Consider the following 22,023-nt stretch of genomic DNA (forward strand, 5'->3'; position numbering starts at 1 on the left):
TTCCACTGTATTGACGATACTGTAATTGTGAATAACTATATGTTCTGGATTTAACTAATTTTGTGCATATATCAAGTATATGTATTAAACCATAAACATGTAACATACATGTAATCATAATTCACTTCTAAATTGATAACTAATCAGATTGTAATGAGTTTTATTTATGGCATAAAACCCAACAACAAGATCCACTTGCATCACCTACTAACCCTTTCTCAACACCTAAAGTAGAACCTTTTTTTTGTGTAATCCAAATTACAAAAATAGCACTGAAGGACATGACTATTTTTAATAAATTGACTAATCTTCTCAACCAAAACTTTATCACTATCAACACACTCCAATGTTTCATTATCCCACTTAAAATAAAAGCTCATTTCAACAAGATTTGTGTGACCAATATCCCTAGCTACCCCATGTAGCTCAAACATACACATGGTATAAATATGACAATGATGAACATAATCAATCTTCCCACCAAAGTAAGTAGGTATATTACCATGTCTTTGTAAATGTCCTTTGGGATGAATCTTGAGAGTAAACGATCCTGATGTTGGCTCTACACAAAACAATAAAGAGACTTTACTTTCTAATTAAATAAGATATCACAAATCATACATAGAAGTGTCTTAATAAAACAGAATATATGTCACATTTGTGTGTGAAATTCATTGACTATATTTATGAGAAGAAAGACTTTGTCCATACATCTGAATTTAATTATTTTATCAATTAAATTGTAATAAATAAAATTAAATTGTATTATCTATTAGGGAAACTCACACTTATACAAATGTGGCACCACATGTAGTTTTTAACATTATGGAAACTTTGTCCATATATTTCACTACAAAAATGTTAACTTAACCAACAAAATCATGCCATAATAGTACTTCAACACCCTACCTTCTTTTTTTTCTTTTGCCATAAATACAAACAAAGATCATAAAAAATAAACATATCCCCTTATTGTGCTAAAATGTTTTTGTGAAAGTATTATTCAAATGTTAGTGAACCTAAAAGGAGGTTATAAGTGACTCAGACCAACGAATTATTTCTACTTTTTATGGTTAAAAATTAAAGCCTATTATTTTCAGGCAATATGTCAATTATGGAGTATATGATTCTTTGCATTGCATCAACTTTGGCTTATAGAGTTTGTTTATCAAATAATAATATAAAATAAAAAAGACATAATTTTTTTTTGGGAGGGGGGACTTCTTTAAATTTAAATTTTCTACTAGAAGAATCCAATACTTAAAGGAATATGGTATCATACTATATAATAGTAAATGGAAAAGCAAAAAAAAAAAAAAAAAGAAGAAACTCATCTTACTTGAACTTGAAGACATCATTTTTCTAGCCAAAATTCTCAGAACATTTATTAGTTTTTTTTTATATATATAATATATAAATGCATATGACTATCTTGTAATAGATTGTATACTTCCACAAGAAAAAGTTAAACAATGTTCAAAACAAAACAAATTAAAAGGCATTATATATGAGGTGCACAAAAAATCCATATTGCTACAAGTTCAAGGTACTAAAATTTGATCAGCTGCGAAGAAATGAAGAAGGGAAAATGCCCTTTCACAAACAATGAATCCCTTGATCAAATGTGGCCTAAAGTATTTTTTTTCTCAGAGAATAAGCTACACTACTACTACTATTTTGATAAGTTCCCATTATTGAATGTGTCTTTCTCGGCTTATTCGATAGTCTTCTTTTCCTAGACCTAATTTTTTTGGATACACTACTCAAACAAACACCATAAGACTCAGCAGGAAAACAATAAGCTATAGTGACCTCTTATGGTCTCAAAGAATTTAGTGATGAATGAGCAAAAAGAGAAACAGTTGTTGCTTTATCTGAAGATGAAATATACACCTCTTTAAGGACTTTATAAGAGTTCTATGCAATGCAAAAATATCAATAATAAACCACATAAATTCACACAAAGTAACCCACAGATCCCCCAAACCCATCTCCGAATAGATTCCAAAAATTATTCTCTAACCATGTGCAATTTGACCCTACAAACAGATAAATTACCAAAAACAACCTCAACTACTTCCTATAAAGCTTAAAATTATTCTACACAAATACCTACATATGAGACCACTTTTCATATTCAGTTGAAATGTACCAAAAAAAAAACCAAACTTACCATAAAAAATGGAGGTTTGGTTCTCTCGTTAGTGGGGAACCCGAATCCCTTCTTCTCGGCCAAGCTTTTCTTTCCCATGAGTATTTCTTCTTCACTACCACCGGTTGCCCCTCACGCCTGCAACCAGCGTCACCTCCACCAGCAAGCAGTGTTTGAACCGCCTGAAAACTTCGAACCCCACCAGCCACGTTCTACCCCCACCACCCACGTTTGACCCCACCAGTGACCTTCGACTTCGACCCCACCAGCCACCTTCGAATTCGACTCCACAAGCCACCTTCGACCCTCAACTCCGATCAGCCCTAGCCCCTTCTTCTCAAATGACGTTGTAAAAATGGTCATTTTTCAATTTTTTAAAAAAAAAGAGTTGAACAGCCTGTTGAACAACCCATTTAATTTTCCAACTCAAACCCACTTTTCATTTTATTTTAGTTTCCTACATAATTTTTATTTATTAATATTTTTGGAATAATTTGTTATTTGATAATTAAACTAGGAAACAAATCGCGCTTCGCGTGCGGTTATATTTTTATTTAGTGATAATTAAATTATAAAACTATATCTATTATCAAATTTTGATATTCTTTATATATATATTTTTAATAATATGAATAATTGTTTTTTTTCTTATTTTTGCTCTTAATAACACAATAAAATAAATTAATATTGCATATACTCGTAATTTTCTTAATTTTTTTGAACTTTTTTAATTAATTTATTTATTATAAATATACATTATTATATTGTTAGTTTTTAAAATGTTTATCATTAAATTAGAATTTTTCATGAAAAAAAATAATGTTAATAAAAATAATATATAAATTTATAGAAAACTAATTATATGATTTAAAAACCGTTATTTTTACTATGTCTCACTTGTGATCACCACTATATTAAAGCTTCAATTTGAAAGAATCTATAAAAAACTCGTCATATAATTTTAAAATTGTTGTCATTATTATATTCCATTTATAATCATCACTACATTTAAAGTCACTATTTGATATAGTTTATAAGAAACTTATAATTTTAAACTGTTGTTATCATATAAATATATAAAGAAATTTTATTAAGAAAACAAATACCATTCATTATTAAGATCTTTCTTTGAAATTAATAGTTATACTTTTTTTTTTTTTGAAATAAAGCGTATATATATTAGAAGGAAACAAATAGTCAGACCTCACGGTCATTACAAAAAATATTACTCGGAATAGTAGAGACTTCTACCATACCAGAAACATTGTTGGCAAACGCCCACTTGGCCACATTATGGGCCGCAAAATTACAGTTTCTAGAAATATACGAAAGATTACAACAAGTAAAAGAAGTGGAGAGATGTTTGCATTGTCTTGCGAAGTTCTCAAGCTGCCAAAAGGATTCGACACCCTTTAGGTTCTTGATCACCATCTGAGAATCACTCTCCACCATAACAAATGGGTGATGCATTGTGGTCGCCGTCTCCAAAGCTAATATACAAGCCGCCGCTTCCCCAATAAGAGAGTCAGTGAAGTGGTGCTTGTTAGTCGCCACCCACAAAATCGATTCCGTATGATCTCTTGCAATTGCCACCACACACATGGATTCCACCCCGACTCTGACATCGCAGTTGATCTTGACCCAATCCTCAGGCGGGGGGGACCAACCCAGAGTATCAGCAACCTGTCAAGACTTGAGCAAACTGGATCCATAATCAGCATAACAATAATTTATAGAATCAATATAATGTTTCAAGCTACCCATATTGTTATTATGAACCTTGTCGTTTCGAGCCCTCCAAATCGTGTCCACCACGATAGAAGCATAAAGGAATAAACCATCTGTATCCACTCCTCTGGTCCTAAGGTTCCAAAGAAAACTAACCCAGTCCCACATACGCGCCCCAGATTCCACAACAGGCATCACTCCCCAAGGGGAAGATCTCCAAAGGTGAGACGCCAGATCGCAATAGAGAAATAAATGCTCCATAGTTTCATCACCATTACCACAAAAGGGGCAGGAGGTTTCATCGATAACCATTCTCTTAGAAAGGATAGCCCTAATAGGTAGCGCATTCGAGAGGATACTCCACCAGAGGACTTTGTGCCGCTCCAGAATTTTTGAACTCCACAGCTTGTTCCAAAGGTTCGGAGCTACATTACACAACGGAGCCCGTCTCATAGCTTGGATAAGATAGGCTGATTTGGTAGAGAATCGACCATTAGAGTTCTTAGTCCAGATCCATCTATCCCTACCCTGACCACTCGGTATACCGCCCCTCAAGATACTATTAACTGTATCCCTGTGAAAGAGATCATTGAGCTTCCGGATGTCCCAATTCCCGTCAGGTAAAAGCAGATCCGACACAAATTCAGGTGTTCCCTGGTAGTTGTGCTTGGGCTTAGGGTAAAAATCCCTGCCATGTATAACCCATGGGCCATTCCAAATTCTTGTATCGCTCCCATTAGCTATCAGTTTGCAAGCCCCTTCCTTTAGAATCTCTTTTGTACGCACCACATTCCTCCAAAACCAGGAGTCAGAACTCTTAACATCACAATCAAAGAATTGTCTACCCCTCAGGTATTTCGCTCTAAGCACCTTACAGCATAATGACTGGTTTTCATTGAGAAGATCCCAACCCCACTTGGCTAAAAGGGCTTGGTTCATTTTCAAAGATTTTCGAAATCCAAGACCGCCCTGAGACTTGGGTAGACACAGGTGGTCCTAAGCCCTAAGACAGATCCCTCTGTTACCTTGTTCACAACCCCACCAAAAGTGTCTTACCATCCCGTCAATTCTTGAAACCAGTTTTTTGAGAGTTTCGTCGTTTGCATGGTGTAAACAGGCAATGCAAGGCCAACAGATTTGATCAACGTGGCACGACCTGCCTTAGAAAGTGATTTTAATTTCCACCCATGCAACTTCTTAACCAAATTATCCAGGATGAAGTTGAAATCGGCATCCTTTTGACGGGATCTAAACAAGGGGAGTCCCAGATAATTTATGTTTCCCATCCCACAATTAAGCCCCAGAGCCTGTTTAATACTCCTTTTCATCCCAATACTTGTATTACCAGAGAAGAAAATGGATGTTTTGAGCTTGTTAATACTTTGGCCCGACCAATCACAGAATTTCTCTAAGCACTGCCACATCCCCTTAGCTTCAATCAAATTTGCCCTGCCCACCAGAATTAGATCATCGGCAAAGAAAAGGTGGGACAAAGATGGGCCATCTCTGCTCAACTTGATACCTTTTATAGTTCCACAGTTTAGGGCATTCTCAAGGATACGTGAAAGAATTTCCGCGGCCCAGATAAAAATGTAAGGGGAGAGGGGATCTCCTTGTCGAATGCCACACTCTGGGGTAAACCCACTAATCTTCCTACCATTGAGCAGAAGGTTGAAAGATGTCGTTGTTAGGCATTGTCGGACCCAATGGCGAAACTTCTCAGGAGCCCTGAAGCTACACAAGACATGATCAATAAAAGACCAGCTTAACTTATCATATGCTTTAACTAAGTCAATTTTGATAGCAAAAAAACCCTCCTTCCCTTTCTTTTTCTTGAAAGAATGGATAATCTCCTGGATTAAGACATTATTATCCTGAATGCTCCTGCCTGGGACAAAAGCAGCTTGGGTAGGACAAATCAGTCTTGGGAGGATCACTCTAACTCTGTTAGCAATAACTTTGGAGATCACCTTATAGATGACATTACACAGTGCAATCGGTCTAAACTGAGACACTCTCTTTGGGTTAGGGACTTTAGGAATGAGTGTCACATTAGTAGTGTTGAAGCCCCTATGCAAATTTCCAGTGAGGAAGAAGTCTGTCACAGCATCACAGAAGTCCTTCCCTACCGAGTTCCAATAATGTTTGAAGAAGAGAACAGACATTCCATCCGGTCCCGGAGCCTTCAAACTACTCATCGAGAATAGTGTTTTGTTGGGTTTTATGCCCTAAATAAAACTCATTTCAATATAATCAGATTTACTTATTAATATAGATCAGAAATAACATTTAATGTTGCATGGTTCACATGATTTATTTCATGATTATATGTACATAATGTATGAATTCATCTGAAACCCTTTTCACATACTTGATCCTGTTTATTGTGCTGTCAACACATTGGAAAGTAAACATGACTATGTGAATAAAGTTTCCTAGATTTATCAGACATAGGGTTTTACTGATATGATAATCTACAACAGAGTTTACTTGCATTTGGAGAAGTGCTATGTTCTTTCCAGAGCATTGGTTAAAATAAAGCTCAGGTTGGATGCATGGAGTATGCATCAGAAGGGACCGATATTGAACTTTGACTTAGATTTATTAAACTTACCGTAATATCTATTCAAGTCAATATCGCCTAGTTGATCCTAGATCAAATGTTCTTAATCCTGTTATGATTAGGCTCAATCTTGAAAGGCTATTCATGTTCTTTGATTTGTTAGTTAAGCCTACTTTTAGGTCAGGGTGATACGTACATTTTGGGAACACGGTAGTGCAATTGAGTGGGAGCGCTAACATAAACATGGAATCTATAGCTTCTATCTGGCGAATAGTAAGCAAAGGATGATCTCCTTCGAGCTTGACCAAACGAACATAAATGGTGGAGTACTCATTTCACATAAGCTGAAATATCATTTATACGGGGTCAAGTGTTTTAAGGAATAAATACATTGTAGGGTGTAACGGTAATTTAATCCCTTTATAGTGTAGATCATTCATATAGAGGATCATTGATCACATTAGGATTATAACAATGGATAACTAATGATGCATCTATATGGTGGAACATATAGAGCATTCTATATACTGAGAGTGCAATTCTAAGTTCTATGCGTGGATTCAACGAAGAATTAATAAGTTAGTGAATTTTAGTAATAAATTCTTGATCTACTTATTGGAAGCTCGGTTATATAGACCCATGGTCCCCGCACTAGTTGAGATAATATTGCTTGTAAGACTCATGTAATTGGTTTTGATTAATCAATTATCATTCTCAAATTAGACTATGTCTATTTGTGAATTTTTCACTAAGTAAGGGCGAAATTGTCAAGAAAGAGTTTATAGGGGCATATTTGTTAATTATGATACTTTGTATGGTTCAATTAATAAATATGATAAATGACAATATTATTTAATAATTTTTTATAGTTATTAAATAGTTAGAATTGGCATTTAAATGGTTGAATTAGAAAATTGGCGTTTTTGAGAAAATCAAATGCAGAAAAGGTAAAACTGCAAAATTGCAAAAAGTGAGGCCCAAATCCACAAGTATAGGGCCTGCCACTTTTGTAGGAAATTTAAACTGATATTTTCATTATTTTAATGCCAAATAATTCAAACCTAACCCTAGTGGAATGCTATAAATAGACAGTGAAGGCTTCACGAAAATTACACTAAAATTTCTAGACTTTTCTTCTGACTTCTGACTTCTGATTCAGAAAAAACTGAGCTTTCTCTCTCCCTATCTTTGGCCGAACCCACTATCTCTCTCTTCCTCTTGAATTTCGAAATCCTTAGTGTATGAGTAGTGCCCACACACAGCAAGTGATACCTCAATCATAGTGAGGAAGATCGTGAAGAAAGACTTTCAGCAATAAGGAGTTTCAGCATCAAAGATTCAGAGAAAGAGATCCAGGTTCAGATATTGATAATGCTCTGCTACAGAAAGGAATCAAGGGCTAGATATCTGAACGGAAGGAGTCATTTAATTCCGCTGCACCCAATGTAAGGTTTCCTAAACTTTATATGTGTTTATTTTATCGTTTTAGAAAGTTCATATTTAGGGTGTTAATAAACATACTTGTGAGTAGATCTAAGATCCTGGTAAAATAATTTCCAACAACTGGCCTCAGAGCCATGGTAATTGATTTACTTGCAAGAAATTTGGACTTTAAAACGATTGTTTGATGTTTTGGATGGTATCATGTTGTATTGAGTGTTATTTGATGATTGATTGATGTTTGTGAATTTTCGTTAAAAATAATTGAATATCTGTTTCTGGAATTATTTTTATTGGATAGTATGGAAAAAATTAAGCAAGTTACTTTTTTATAGAACTCAATTTCGATTTAATTTGAATTAGTTATGATTTTTTGAAGATTCAAAAAAACGGAGTTGTGCTGAAATTTTCCTGCGATCGCGAAAACTGTCCGTACAGCTCGCAATTTTTTCGTTTTTCTTCGATTTTTCATGCTTTTTCATGGAATTAACTTCCGATTTTTTGTGTAGTTCTATATTTATAATATTACTATTCCTAATTCAATTCTAATTATCATTATGAATTAATTTAATATTTTTTAAATTTAATTCAAGATATTAGTGTAATTTGAATTTAAAAATAGTTAGTATCTATCTTTTTTTGCTTAATAATCTATCTTATTTTTAAATTTGATTATATCTTATCTTATTTTTAAATTTAAGGTCAGATTTTAAATTTTTAAATTAAATCTTTTTTTTAAATAATTTGACCTTATTTAAATTTAAAATAAGATAACTATAATCATGTAATTTTAAATAGATGTAAGATATTTTGCTAACTTTTAAATTTTGTTATTTTATTTATTTAAATTACATTTAAAATCTGAAAAAGATATTCATTTATCTTTTTTAATTTTTTATTTAATTTTTATTTATAAAATAACATTTAAATTTTAAAAGTAGTTAGCAAATTTTGAAATGATATTTAGGTTGGTTGAAACCTAATTTTTCAAAATTGTAGGTTTAATTTTAAATTTAAATTTTTTTTTAAAATTTCGAATTATTCAAATTTTTTTTAAAATTTTCGAAAAATTATTATTTTTTATTTAATTAATTATTTCGAAATTAATAATTTAATTTAAAATTAAATAAATCCTACATCCAACTATCCAGCTAACCTTGTTGCAGGAGTATGTGTTTTAGCTTGTGTGTAAGTTTTCAAAAACCTATTATTACTTGATTGCAAATAGCCATGGTTACTTTTTGCCAGATCTAATGATCTGATGGCTCCCTTGGTCAAGTTAATAATTTGTAACAGGTATATTTACAATCTTCTTTCATCTGTGTATGACCTAGCAACATGATAGGACCCATCCAAAGTGTGACTGTGTGAGCCTATGTGTTTAATTTTATTATAGATGCATATAGGTTGCTGTTGCTAAAATAAATTATCATAGTTCTTGATAGAATTTATTTAGGCCCATTTAGTTTTTGGGCCTATTCAATTAATAACAATTGTTCTTATTAAGGTTAAATTCTTCTATTTTGGGCCTTGTGTGAGAGTTGGGAGCCATAGTAGTGGGTACGACATACTGAACCCAGCAACCCCTCACATGAACCACCCCAATTGTGAAGGCCCATTTGCCTGATTTGAATAACTGTACTATGTTAATTAAACTAGTTTAACCTAATAAAATTGATTAACAACATAATTAATTTCATTTATTTTGAAATTAATTTAAGAAAAATATAGTTTATAGAATTTTTATTCTAAGCTAAACTATATGTATTTTCTTGTATTTAATTAAATATAGAATTATAACCATCTAGATTCTTTCTGAAGCTTAATTTAAATTTTTCATTAAATATTCCTATTTAAGTTGATATTTAGTTATCTATAACTAATCAACTTAAATCTGAATATCTTTTGAATTTCAAATTTCAAAATTAAGTTGAGGAATTTTAGGCATTGGTTATTAAGATTCTTTAGATATTTTTTAAGTTAATATCTTTTCGAATATTAACTTAAAATGGAATATTTTTGAATTAAGTGGTTACAGCTTAATTTTTGATATTTAATTAAATTTAAATTTGAAAATATTTAAGTTCTAGATTTTTTTCTAATACAACTTAAATTAGATATTTTTCAAATTTTGTGGAAAAGATACTTAGTCAAATAAGATATTTTCTAGATAATTATTTCTAGACTACTTATTATTTCTAATATTAAATAGGAAAATATTATACATTGTGAAATTAATTATTTATATAATTAATTTTGGTACAATTTATTTTAAGTATATTTTTCCTAGTATTAAACTAGAGATTAATAATTAAGCCTTCTCTATACTTAATTATTTATTTCTTGAATTTAATACATTTAATTAATTTGAAAATTAAATATCTAAGTTGATTTTTATCATCATACTTAAATATTTCTTTTTCATGACATTTAATTAAATAGAAAATTATTTTTAGTTGAAACTTATTTTTTCAACTAAATTTAAATAATTTTCAAAATATATTTTTTCTTTATTTTATTAATCAAATTTCGAAATTGCATTTCTTAAATGCTGGAATTTCAAATTTTATTTGAAAAATAGATTAAGTTGTAAATTAATTATTTTTTTTAATTTTTGGACCAACTTAAATCAATAATTTTTTCATTTAATGATTAATTAAAATAAATTGAATTAAAGTATATTATTAGAAATTGAATTAATTAGTCAAAGAAAAATCTAGATAGATGATATTTTTGCTTGAAGTAATTTTCTAGTGTATTTAATTAAATAGAAAATTAATATTTAAGTTGATTTTCATCATCATACTTAAATATTTAAAATTTTCTTATATATTTAATTAAATAGGAAAATTATATTTTTTGTTGTAAATTAATTTTATTAATTAATTTTGGGCCAACATTAAATTAGAATAATTTTTCCAGGATTAATTTTTTATTTAACATGCATTTTTGAAAATTGTGTCCTAGAATACTTTAATTTTTCGAAATGCAGTATATATTTATAGAAAATAAAATTTGAGTTGTAAATTAATTTAAATTAATTTTGTAACAACTTAAATTGAATATTTTTCTAAATATTTATTGGAAATTATTACTAAGATGGAAATAATTCATGTTATTTTAATATCCATCTAAGTAAAATTTATATTTAGAATTTTTCATTCTAAATTGGATTTTTAAATAAATATATATTTAAAATAAATAAATTAAATAAAGAGAATCAAAGAAAATACAACTCACTTTAAATAATGAGCTTGATTATTATTAAGATATTCGATCTCCATTGTTGGTCTTACAAAAGTTAAATGTTTTCAATATAACCTCGAGACGCTAGACTTCGTTCCCCTATGGATGGTTATTCGTTGATTGCATTTAACACCGTAAGATTTCATTTGATAAGTGTTTTGTGAGTTTTCGTCTCTATTTAGACTCTCCCCTACGGTGACTACTTAGAGATAAACTCATAAAACATGAAACAATGGTGGAAGCTCATAAAATAAGAATAACCTTGACTCTCGCCTACCGGGACAACGTTGGATTCTTACTTTGATCGAATAAAAGGTTGCTAGAATGGTTTCTATTTTAGATGAGCTGACAACTCTATTCAATAAATGATACTTTGACTCTCGCCTACCGGGACACTGTATCAGTTTGTTGAAAACCTTGGAAATTATTTAGGATTGGATGAATGGTCTGTAAATCATTTCATGTCATTATATTTTCTCTTGAGAAATTAAATGACGCATATGATTATAATCCCGAAATTCTATTCCCAATTGATATAAATCCTCAATCTTAGAAATCTCCTACTTGTATGGGCAAATCTGACTTAGAGTTTGTATTAGTAGTGTTGGTCCAAGATAGAATTACTCATTATATTTGGTATAAATTTAAGTCTTTGACTTTAATTTTAGATTCCAAATAGAAATTTTCTTATATTTCTAATTCCAGAATACAATACAGTTACACTTTCTCAAGTGTTTAATATCCATCTTCTATTAATGGATTAAAACTATATGGAATATGAGTTAGGTATTCTGTGACTAGGATCCACTTGCAGTATTCTAAGAACTCTTTGATGTAACTAAACCTATGTCATCAACAGACACTACCACATTTTTTATTAATCTATGGCATTTGTATCTTGTTCATAGTGGATTTGACAAGATCAATCTCTGCAAAGAGTTAATATGCCTATATCCACAGAAAGTAGTTCATCTCATTCGCAGATGGATGTACATTCAGGGGTGGATATGAGTTTTTCGTTGTATTCTTAAAACGATAACTCTAGATATACCTTTTAGCAAGAAATTTGAAATGTTTGAAAAATTTCATTAATTTCTAGCAATGGTTAAAACCATCAAGGTAAGTGGTTAAAGATCTTGCGAACTGATAGGGGTGGAGAAATAGTTAGTAGATATGCAGTTCAAAGATCATTAAATTGATTTTTGAATTATATCCAAACTTACCTCCCCAGAAATTTCGAGTTGCATGTTGATGATTAGTTACTAGTCGTTGCCTAATTCCTTCTATGGTAATACAATTTCAGAATGATGTAATGGTTGTATACTTAATGTAAATCATTACTAGATTCATGGATGACCTAATCAAAATCTTAAGAAAAGCTAGAACTGTTAACCATGGTTTGTTAGCTATTCTAAGTGATTAGGGGTGGACCATCCCATTGTCAATAGATAAGAAAGTGTTTGTTCAAACAAATACTACTTTTCTAAGATAATGACTAAGTCTGAAAACAAGTAGCAAATAAAGGAGATATTTTTCTTGATTTCAAAAGTGTTCTATCATCTTATATAACATATGATGATCCCACTGCCTCTGTTGTCTTGTCACAACCGAAGAGATCATTACATTTAGTTTTCTTAGACATAATTCACGGTACCTCGTCGTAGTGGGAGAGTTTCTAGGAACTCACCTTCTTATGACTTGGGAGACACTAGTGATTAAAATCCATTATGAGTTTAAACAAGTGATGGATTGTCAAGATAAGAAACTAAGAAGAAAAGCCAATAGAACTATGGTTTAATCCATTCATATGGAATAACCTAAAGTTTTCTATTACAAGGACATAAAAGGAAATTTTAGTTAATAAGTCTATTCTATGGACTTAACAAACTTCATGTTCCTATTATTATAGGTTTGAGTTTATCTAAACCTATGGCTTGTGGTATACCTGGTAATTACTTACTCTAATGCAAGCAACTTACATTAGTAAGATGCTGAAGCATTTTCTTTCTAATGGCAATCTATAGAGGCTTCACAACTTCTTAGGTATAGATTTTATTTATCTAAGGAAAAGTCTTAACTATTCCAGAAAAGATAAAGCCATGAAAGAATTTCTCATATCAATAGTGAGAGGTCTTAGATATGCTTTTGTATGCCTTAGACCAGACACCTGCTGTTGAGTGGGAGTAATGAGTAGGTATCAGATTAATCAAGGAGAAGAACATTGGAACACAATCAAGTAAATCCTAAGATTAAGAAGAGGAACTATATGTTAGTCTATAAGGGTGTGTTTAAAACTCTTAGACTACACCATATCAGATTTCGAAATTTGCCTTTGTGCTAGTAAATCTTTCTGATAAGATGGTGGTTACTCTGGGGGTGGAATAGTGATTTTGGAGAAGTGTAAAAACCTATCTGAAGTCTCTAGGTCTACCAGAGAGGGACTGAATGTTAAGGTTGCAGGAAAGGTACTTATTCAGTCTAAGGAAAGTTCTATACATTTTTGGCATCATTCCAAATTGCCTTAAACTACTAGTGTTAATTTCCTGATTAACCAAAAGTAGTTGCCAAAGGTATAGAATCCAGTATCCCAAGAGAGTAGACATATAGAGAGGAATTTCACATTATCAATGATTTTGTGATTAAAGGGAGAGTAATGGTGGAGAAAAGGTTGTGGTTAATTCAACCTTTCAGACCCTATTACGATGAGTTTACTACTACTACACTTGATTTGTATATCAAGGTGTTGAGATTATTTGAAACGCACTTTTTGTTTTATATTAGTGCAAGTGGGAGTTTGTTGGGTTTTATGCCCTAAATAAAACTCATTTCAATATAATCAGATTTACTTATTAATATAGATCAGAAATAACATTTAATGTTGCATGGTTCACATGATTTATTTCATGATTATATGTACATAATGTATGAATTCATCTGAAACCCTTTTCACATACTTGATCCTGTTTATTGTGCTGTCAACACATTGGAAAGTAAACATGACTATGTGAATAAAGTTTCCTAGATTTATCAGACATAGGGTTTTACTGATATGATAATCTACAACAGAGTTTACTTGCATTTGGAGAAGTGCTATGTTCTTTCCAGAGCATTGGTTAAAGTAAAGCTCAGGTTGGATGCATGGAGTATGCATCGGAAGGGACCGATATTGAACTTTGACTTAGATTTATTAAACTTACTGTAATATCTATTCAAGTCAATATCGCGTAGTTGATCCTAGATCAAATGTTCTTAATCCTATCATGATTAGGCTCAATCTTGAAAGGCTTCGTGTTCTTTGATTTGTTAATTAAGCCTACTTTTAGGTCAGGGTGATACGTACATTTTGGGAACACGTTAGTGCAATTGAGTGGGAGCGCTAACATAAACATGGAATCTATAGCTTCTATCTGGCGAATAGTAAGCAAAGGATGATCTCCTTCGAGCTTGACCAAACGAACATAAATGGTGGAGTACTCATTTCACATAAGCTGAAATATCATTTATACGGGGTCAAGTGTTTTAAGGAATAAATACATTGTAGGGTGTAACGGTAATTTAATCCCTTTACAGTGTAGATCATTCATATAGAGGATCATTGATCACATTAGGATTATAACAATGGATAACTAATGATGCATCTATATGGTGGAACATATAGAGCATTCTATATACTGAGAGTGCAATTCTAAGTTCTATGCGTGGATTCAACGAAGAATTAATAAGTTAGTGAATTTTAGTAATAAATTCTTGATCTACTTATTGGAAGCTCGGTTATATAGACCCATGGTCCCCGCACTAGTTGAGATAATATTGCTTGTAAGACTCATGTAATTGGTTTTGATTAATCAATTATAATTCTCAAATTAGACTATGTCTATTTGTGAATTTTTCACTAAGTAAGGGCGAAATTGTCAAGAAAGAGTTTATAGGGGCATATTTGTTAATTATGATACTTTGTATGGTTCAATTAATAAATATGATAAATGACAATATTATTTAATAATTTTTTATAGTTATTAAATAGTTAGAATTGGCATTTAAATGGTTGAATTAGAAAATTGGCGTTTTTGAGAAAATCAAATGCAGAAAAGGTAAAACTGCAAAATTGCAAAAAGTGAGGCCCAAATCCACTAGTATAGGGCCTGCCACTTTTGTAGGAAATTTAAACTGATATTTTCATTATTTTAATGCCAAATAATTCAAACCTAACCCTAGTGGAATGCTATAAATAGATAGTGAAGGCTTCACGAAAATTACACTAAAATTTCTAGACTTTTCTTCTGACTTCTGATTCAGAAAAAACTAAGCTTTCTCTCTCCCTATCTTTGGCCGAACCCACTATCTCTCTCTTCCTCTTGAATTTCGAAATCCTTAGTGTATGAGTAGTGCCCACACACAGCAAGTGATACCTCAATCATAGTGAGGAAGATCGTGAAGAAAGACTTTCAGCAATAAGGAGTTTCAGCATCAAAGATTCAGAGAAAGAGATCCAGGTTCAGATATTGATAATGCTCTGCTACAGAAAGGAATCAAGGGCTAGATATCTGAACGGAAGGAGTCATTTAATTCCGCTGCACCCAATGTAAGGTTTCCTAAACTTTATATGTGTTTATTTCATCGTTTTAGAAAGTTCATATTTAGGGTGTTAATAAACATACTTGTGAGTAGATCTAAGATCCTGGTAAAATAATTTCCAACATGTTTGTCTTATTTCTTCATGACAAGGGATAACCTCCAGCCCTGCTTGTTCCGAGGAGGAGAGGTGGTCCGAAATCAGGTGGTCTAAGCTTTCCAAAGGCCCCTGGGGCGGGTTTTTAAAGATATTCCCCAGAAAATCTGTGAATGCTTTTCCAATTGCATCTCGATCAGTTAACCACACCCCATCCGTACTCAGGATGCTATCGACTGAGTTCCTTCTATTCCGAATTGTAGCCGAGAGGAAGAAGAACTTGGAACATTTATCACCATCTTTGATCCACGAAACACGGGATCTTTGCTGCCAGTAAATTGACTTCCTTCTTAGGGCCTCATTAAGATTATTCCTTATCTCCACTTCCTGAGCCCAAGATCTAGTACCCGCAGGCATACTTTGGATAACATGTAACTGGTCTAGTAGCTTGGAAATGCACGTATCCAACTTGCCGTATTGCTCTCGGTTCCAATTGAGCAGAGCAAGGGGCGATGCACCCACTCTCTTATAAACTCTGGCCGGGGCCCAATCATGAGAAACAGATCCCCACGCATGTTCCACAATTAAGGAGCTACGGGGGTCCCTGGTCCACCAGGCCTCGAAACGAAAAGGTCGTCTGCTCCTGGATTCCTGAAAAGCAGACTTAATAAAGAGAGGCCTGTGATCAGAATTGCAGGTGGCCAGAGATTGAACTACCACTCTGGGAAAAAGTCTTAGCCAATCATCATTGCCAAGAGCTTTATCCAAGGCTGACTTGATGTGTTTGTTGCCATCTCTATGGTTGTCCCAGGTCATGCAATCCCCTTTAATTGGTAAGTCAACCAGAGCGTGATCATTGATGAGGTTTGAGATAAAGGGGATAAACTGGTCCTTTCCCCGGGATCCTACTCTCTCCGAGTCACTTAACACAAAATTCACATCCCCAATGATCAGCCAAGGTCCTCCGAACTTACGACCAAGCTCCATCAAGTTAGACCAAAAGCGCCTTTTTTCATGGTAATAAGGGGGCCCGTACACACAAGAAAGTAACCAAGGATTCCTAGGAGGGTCCGAATAAACGAGACCGGAAATCTGATTTTTCGAGATCATGATAGTTTCAAACATAAACCCCTCTTTCCAAGCTAAAATAATACCCCCCGCAAGCCCCACAGTCGGAAATACAATATTATGATAAAAATGGAGGTATTTCACAGTACGTACCAAACTTGTAGCTTCCACTTTTAATTCGGTAATGAAGATGAAATCAGGATCGCACGACCGAATCAGGGCTTTTAATTCTAGAACTGTGGAGGTCTGCCCTAACCCTCTACAGTTCCAAGCCACTCCTCTCATGGCTCCTGTGGAGGAGGACCATCGTCCTCCTCCACAGGGGTCAAATTCACCTCAATAGCACCGACCGTCGAGCCCACATCATTAATTTGAAACAAATTCGTAGGCGGAATTGAGAGATCCGCCAAACGGGCCTTGGCCTTCCAAGCCGTCAATCTAGAGGACTGTCCCGAAGGAACTGGCATGTCAACTTGCAGAGATACATTTGCGGAAGTCTTAGTTACCGCTTTCACTATAGAGGTCTGTCCATTAACATCACACGACCCACTTTCACTATATGCATCACACGGCCCACTCCCACCATCAATTACAACATTACGGTTAGGGCCCACACCTAGAGCACTCACGGGCTCTACAAGTGTCTTCTTATTAAAATTAAATATCTCAAGCCTTCCAATATGCATGGTCTCATTGGTGGGCTCAACAACAAGCAACGGCCCACCTTCTACTAACTTCCCCTTATCATTATCCAACAACCCAATCTCCACAGGCCAAATTCCACATTTTGGACCACTGCCTGGCCCATTAACTTCGTTAATCACTAAATTCGAATTCGGCCCACTACCCGAGAAGTCAAAACTTAAAGCCAACGGGTTTGTCAACTTATCCTGAGTTGTAGCCTCCAAAATAGGAAAAATTGCAGGAGCCTTTTCTCCATTATTCAAAACCACTTCAGCTCCATTACCATTACCAGTAAACCTCCTATCACGATCAACTGGCACCTTGGGCTTCCAAACCATGGACATCTCAAGCCCATGCCCCAACGGCCCTCGAGAAGCCACCGATTTCGTACGTCTCGAGCCACGAACAACAGAAGGAGATGGGCGATGAACAGTTTTGCCCACCCCATTATCGTCCGACGCCGCAGAACAAGCGGAGAACCTCAACAAAGGGGCAGCGGTGGCACCAACCACAGGTCTGACACTAGCACAGGTGAATGCATTGTGAAACTTAGAGTCGGTGGCACCAACCAATGGAAACGGAATTCCTTTGCCATTAGCCATCTTGACAAGGGACAACACAAAACACCCTCGCCTTGGTGGCCTAGACGACTGCAGATATAGCAAAAAATACCAGTTTCCCCAAAAATGAAACGAAGCCATCTTTTGACACCAGAGGCCAAATCAAAAGAACAACCAGATACCTATGGAATATCAATAGTGATATCCACCAACATCCTGAAGAAGATGTTCCAGTGCATAGATTTGTCCTCCTCTAACTCAACTTTAATCCCATTACCAATCATACCACAACTAAAACAATTGCCTTTAATAGGTGCAATAGACATAAAAACTACCACCAAAGCTATGCAGACAGTAAAAGACAATCACCACACCTACCCAGAATCAAGGCAAGACTCACACACCGATAAACAGAGAACCAGAAAAACAATAAAGGAAAAAAAAAACTCTCACAAAACAAATACAAAACCACCAATCCAACCACACATAGGAGACTCGAAAAACTCAGAAACCCCAAGAATAAAGCATCCAAGGAAAGGCAAGAACAAGCAGAGGAGAAAGATCAGATGACAACAAGAACGACGAGACAAGAAGAGATTGGTCGAAGCCCATTCTCTCTGACGAAGAATATCTTACTCTGCTCAACGTGCTCCTGATGACCATTCTCATCTGCTCAACAAAGAATATCCCACGGTTTCTCTTCTCAGTCCCGGTGGAATTCTTTTCAGGCACCGACGGTCCAATCCGCCCTCACCATGAGATTCGCCTACCTCACCACCTTCTCTTTTTTCCCCAGACTCTCTCTCTCTCTCTCTCTCTCTCTCTCTCTCTCTCTCTCTCTCTCTCTCTCTCTCTCTCTCTCTCTCTCTCTCTCTCTCTCTCTCTCTCTCTCTCTCTCTCTCTCTCTCTCTCTCTCTCTCTCTCTCTCTCTCTCTCTCTCTCTCTCTCTCTCTCTCTCTCTCTCTCTCTCTCTCTCTCTCTCTCTCTCTCTCTCTCTCTCTCTCTCTCTCTCTCTCTCTCTCTCTCTCTCTCTCTCTCTCTCTCTCTCTCTAAAGATATAGTAGTATTATTCTATCTCAACTCTGAATTTGAGATTTAAATACTAACCACTCATTAGAATATACAAATAAGGGTTGATGAAATTAAATTCAACCATTATTTATCTTAAAATGTGAATGTGTGAGGATATTCTGATTTGTAATCATGTGTTTATGATGGTTGGCATAACAAAATATATATTGATTATAAATTATAAATTTTAAAAATAAGATAGAGAAGGTTACAGATATTTTTTATTTTTTTGAAATTTTTGATATTTTTTAATTAAAAAATTGGAGAAAGATTATATATATCTTTATATATTAAAAGTGTCTATCTAACGACATTTCTCGGTTTAACAGAATATATTTTACAAATAAAAGAATATTCTGTTAAATTTAACCCCAAAAAACCATCTACCATTTTTTTAAAACTTTCCTTTTAACGCCGTTAACTTTCCTTTTAAACTTTCCTTTTTCGTTTAATCGTTTTCTCACTCTCAGTTGGAGTCGACCATTGAAAACAACTTTCCTTTTGGTAAAATTCTATTGGAGGTCATTCGATTCTATCTCCTCTGTTGGAGTTGACGATTGAAGGCATAAAGAACGATGACATATGGATGATCGCCCACTTTCCGAACCGAAAAACCAAACACAAAACAAAAAAAAAATGGCGCTTTCTTTGAGTTTCACTTTCAAAAAACTCCCTCCCTCCCTCCATTTTCATACCTCTACAAATCCACCATTTCCCAATTCCATCTCCATCTATCTCTTTCCTTCTCTTTCTTCAAACCCAACAACAGAGAGAGAGAGAGAGAGAGAGATCCATTTTAGATCAGATTAATTACTGCCATGTCTCAGTGCGTTTGCATCACTCGTTTATCTAAGAAGAGGTCTGCGGCGGAAGCCAATTCATTCTCTGACGATGAAGACTCCTCTTTTATTAGCAATAGGCGAGTTGTATTGGGTGAGCTTCGGAATTGTGCTGCTGTTGAAAACCCTAAACGGAGGTAATTTGGGTTTTTTTTGGGGGGGGGTTTGCTTTGACTTTTGTTTTGTTAGTAGATTTCTGATCTGATCTGATCTTTAGGCTGAGCCAAAGAGAAGGCCATTGCCTAATTACCTTGAGAAAGTTCAGAAAGATGTTAGTGCCTACACGAGAGGAGTATTGGTGGATTGGTTGGTGAAAGTTGCAGAGGAGTACAAACTTTGTTCAGAGACTCTGTATGCAGAGGAGTACAAACTTTGTTCAGAGACTCTGTATCTATCGATTTCTTATATTGATCGATACTTGTCCTTGAACACCATAGCCAGAAAGAGACTTCAGTTATTGGGTGTCAAACAACTCTCAGTTGGAGTCGATGATACAACTCATCGAAAATGAAAAGGTTGGTTTTCATCTGAAAATCTGTTATGTATAACTATTGAGGAAATAAAATCGATTGAAGTTAGAATTTCTTGCCTGGTGTAATTCGTGCTATATTAGAGGTCAAAAAGAAAGGGAATTTACATAAGAGTTATAAAAACGAACTAATTATCCCTACTTTCTAAACGAAAACATTTGTTCTACGATTGTATAAAACTTGCTTACTGCATGTTGGTCATTCTCCCAATCTCGACTTCTTAAAAAGTCTCCCCTATGCTACAGGTCTCATTCTTTCTTTTATACTCTCCATCTACATTTTGTAATCATCCCAGGACAAGTTGGCAAGGTATGTCTGAACTATGGTCGACCTTTTTCTTATGCAGAAACTATGCATTTATTGTCATGTAATTTATTAGCATTTCTCGTCTTACCAGGTTTGTGAAGGAAGCTGTAGCAGAGAACAACATGCCTGCTGGAGGCATCGCGAAGGTCGAATGAATGATACAACTCGTCGAAAATGAAAAGGTTGGTTTTCATCTGAAAATCTGTTATGTATAACTATTGAGGAAATGAAATTGATTGAAGGTTGGTTCCTTTTTGTTCTAAGGTTGTTTTCATCATAGCCTTTTGTATCATTTTTCCAAACAGACATTGAGGTTCATCCAAGCATTCGTCAACAATTCTGGGATTCTCAACACTAGCCCAAGCATGTACTTGTCAGATATACATGGTAAATAAGATCTAATCGGTCTTGCTTCATTATGTTTGTTGGTTATTTCTTCCAATGTCGATAATATTTCAATTATAAAATTTTCATTGTTCTTAACATATGATTTTAGTTAGAAATTAAAATTTTGTTCACATACATATAGTGACTCTAGCATTAGCATCATCAATTATATGATACATCTGGATGCATGAAGTTTCTTTTAGGGCATTCTTATATTACACGCCAATTCTGAACATGCTAAAGAAAACTAAAATCATAGAAATAACAAAGAAGTGACCATGACCATGACCATGACCATGCACTTGTATTTAATTATTTATGTATGTGTTTAAGGCAATCAAGATTGCTTTTGGTTTTCACTCTTGTATTTTTCTGATTTAGTAGGCCAATCTTTTGAGATTTTCAGTTTACATCTTTTCCTGTGGGTTATCATTTGATTTGATTACGAGGCTTGAATGTGTTTGCATTTATATTAGTGTTCTTTTCTGTTTCATAAAGTATTTGAACATTAACTTCACTGGGAAATATTATTTTCAATATATATATATATGTTAATTAGTTAGATCAACAAAAACTGGTTTATTATTTATTCTTTTCAATCGTATTTTATAAATTATCTAAATAAAAAAAATAAAAATAAATAATATACGCATTCTTTATTCAAATTGGTTTTTGGTCACACCATAGTATTTGAATTTTATTTAAATTACTGTTATTTTTTTTTTTTTGAAGAAGAAGAAGAAGAAGAAGCTGGATATTTTTAATTTTAAATATCATCAT

General features: G+C 33.9%; 1 protein-coding gene across 1 annotated transcript; it reads left to right on the forward strand.

Annotated features, from left to right (window-relative positions):
• The first annotated feature begins 19,999 nt into the window (after positions 1-19,999).
• LOC115696358 (cyclin-A3-2-like) lies at positions 20,000-20,531 on the forward strand. Its single transcript, XM_030623260.1, has 2 exons — positions 20,000-20,137; positions 20,238-20,531. Exons 1-2 carry the CDS (start codon positions 20,000-20,002, stop codon positions 20,529-20,531), a joined length of 432 nt encoding a protein of 143 aa, XP_030479120.1.
• The last annotated feature ends 1,492 nt before the right edge of the window (positions 20,532-22,023 follow it).

This window comes from Cannabis sativa, chromosome 7 (genome assembly GCF_029168945.1).
Source record: "Cannabis sativa cultivar Pink pepper isolate KNU-18-1 chromosome 7, ASM2916894v1, whole genome shotgun sequence".
Classification (NCBI taxonomy): domain Eukaryota; kingdom Viridiplantae; phylum Streptophyta; class Magnoliopsida; order Rosales; family Cannabaceae; genus Cannabis; species Cannabis sativa.

Bases quoted from the DNA above. Each gene is read 5' to 3' on its own strand.
- LOC115696358 (XM_030623260.1), top strand. From the start codon at position 20,000: ATGTCTCAGTGCGTTTGCATCACTCGTTTATCTAAGAAGAGGTCTGCG. The intron at 20,138-20,237 runs GTTGAAAACCCT...TCTGATCTTTAG, and splicing joins AGCTTCGGAATTGTGCTGCT to GCTGAGCCAAAGAGAAGGCC.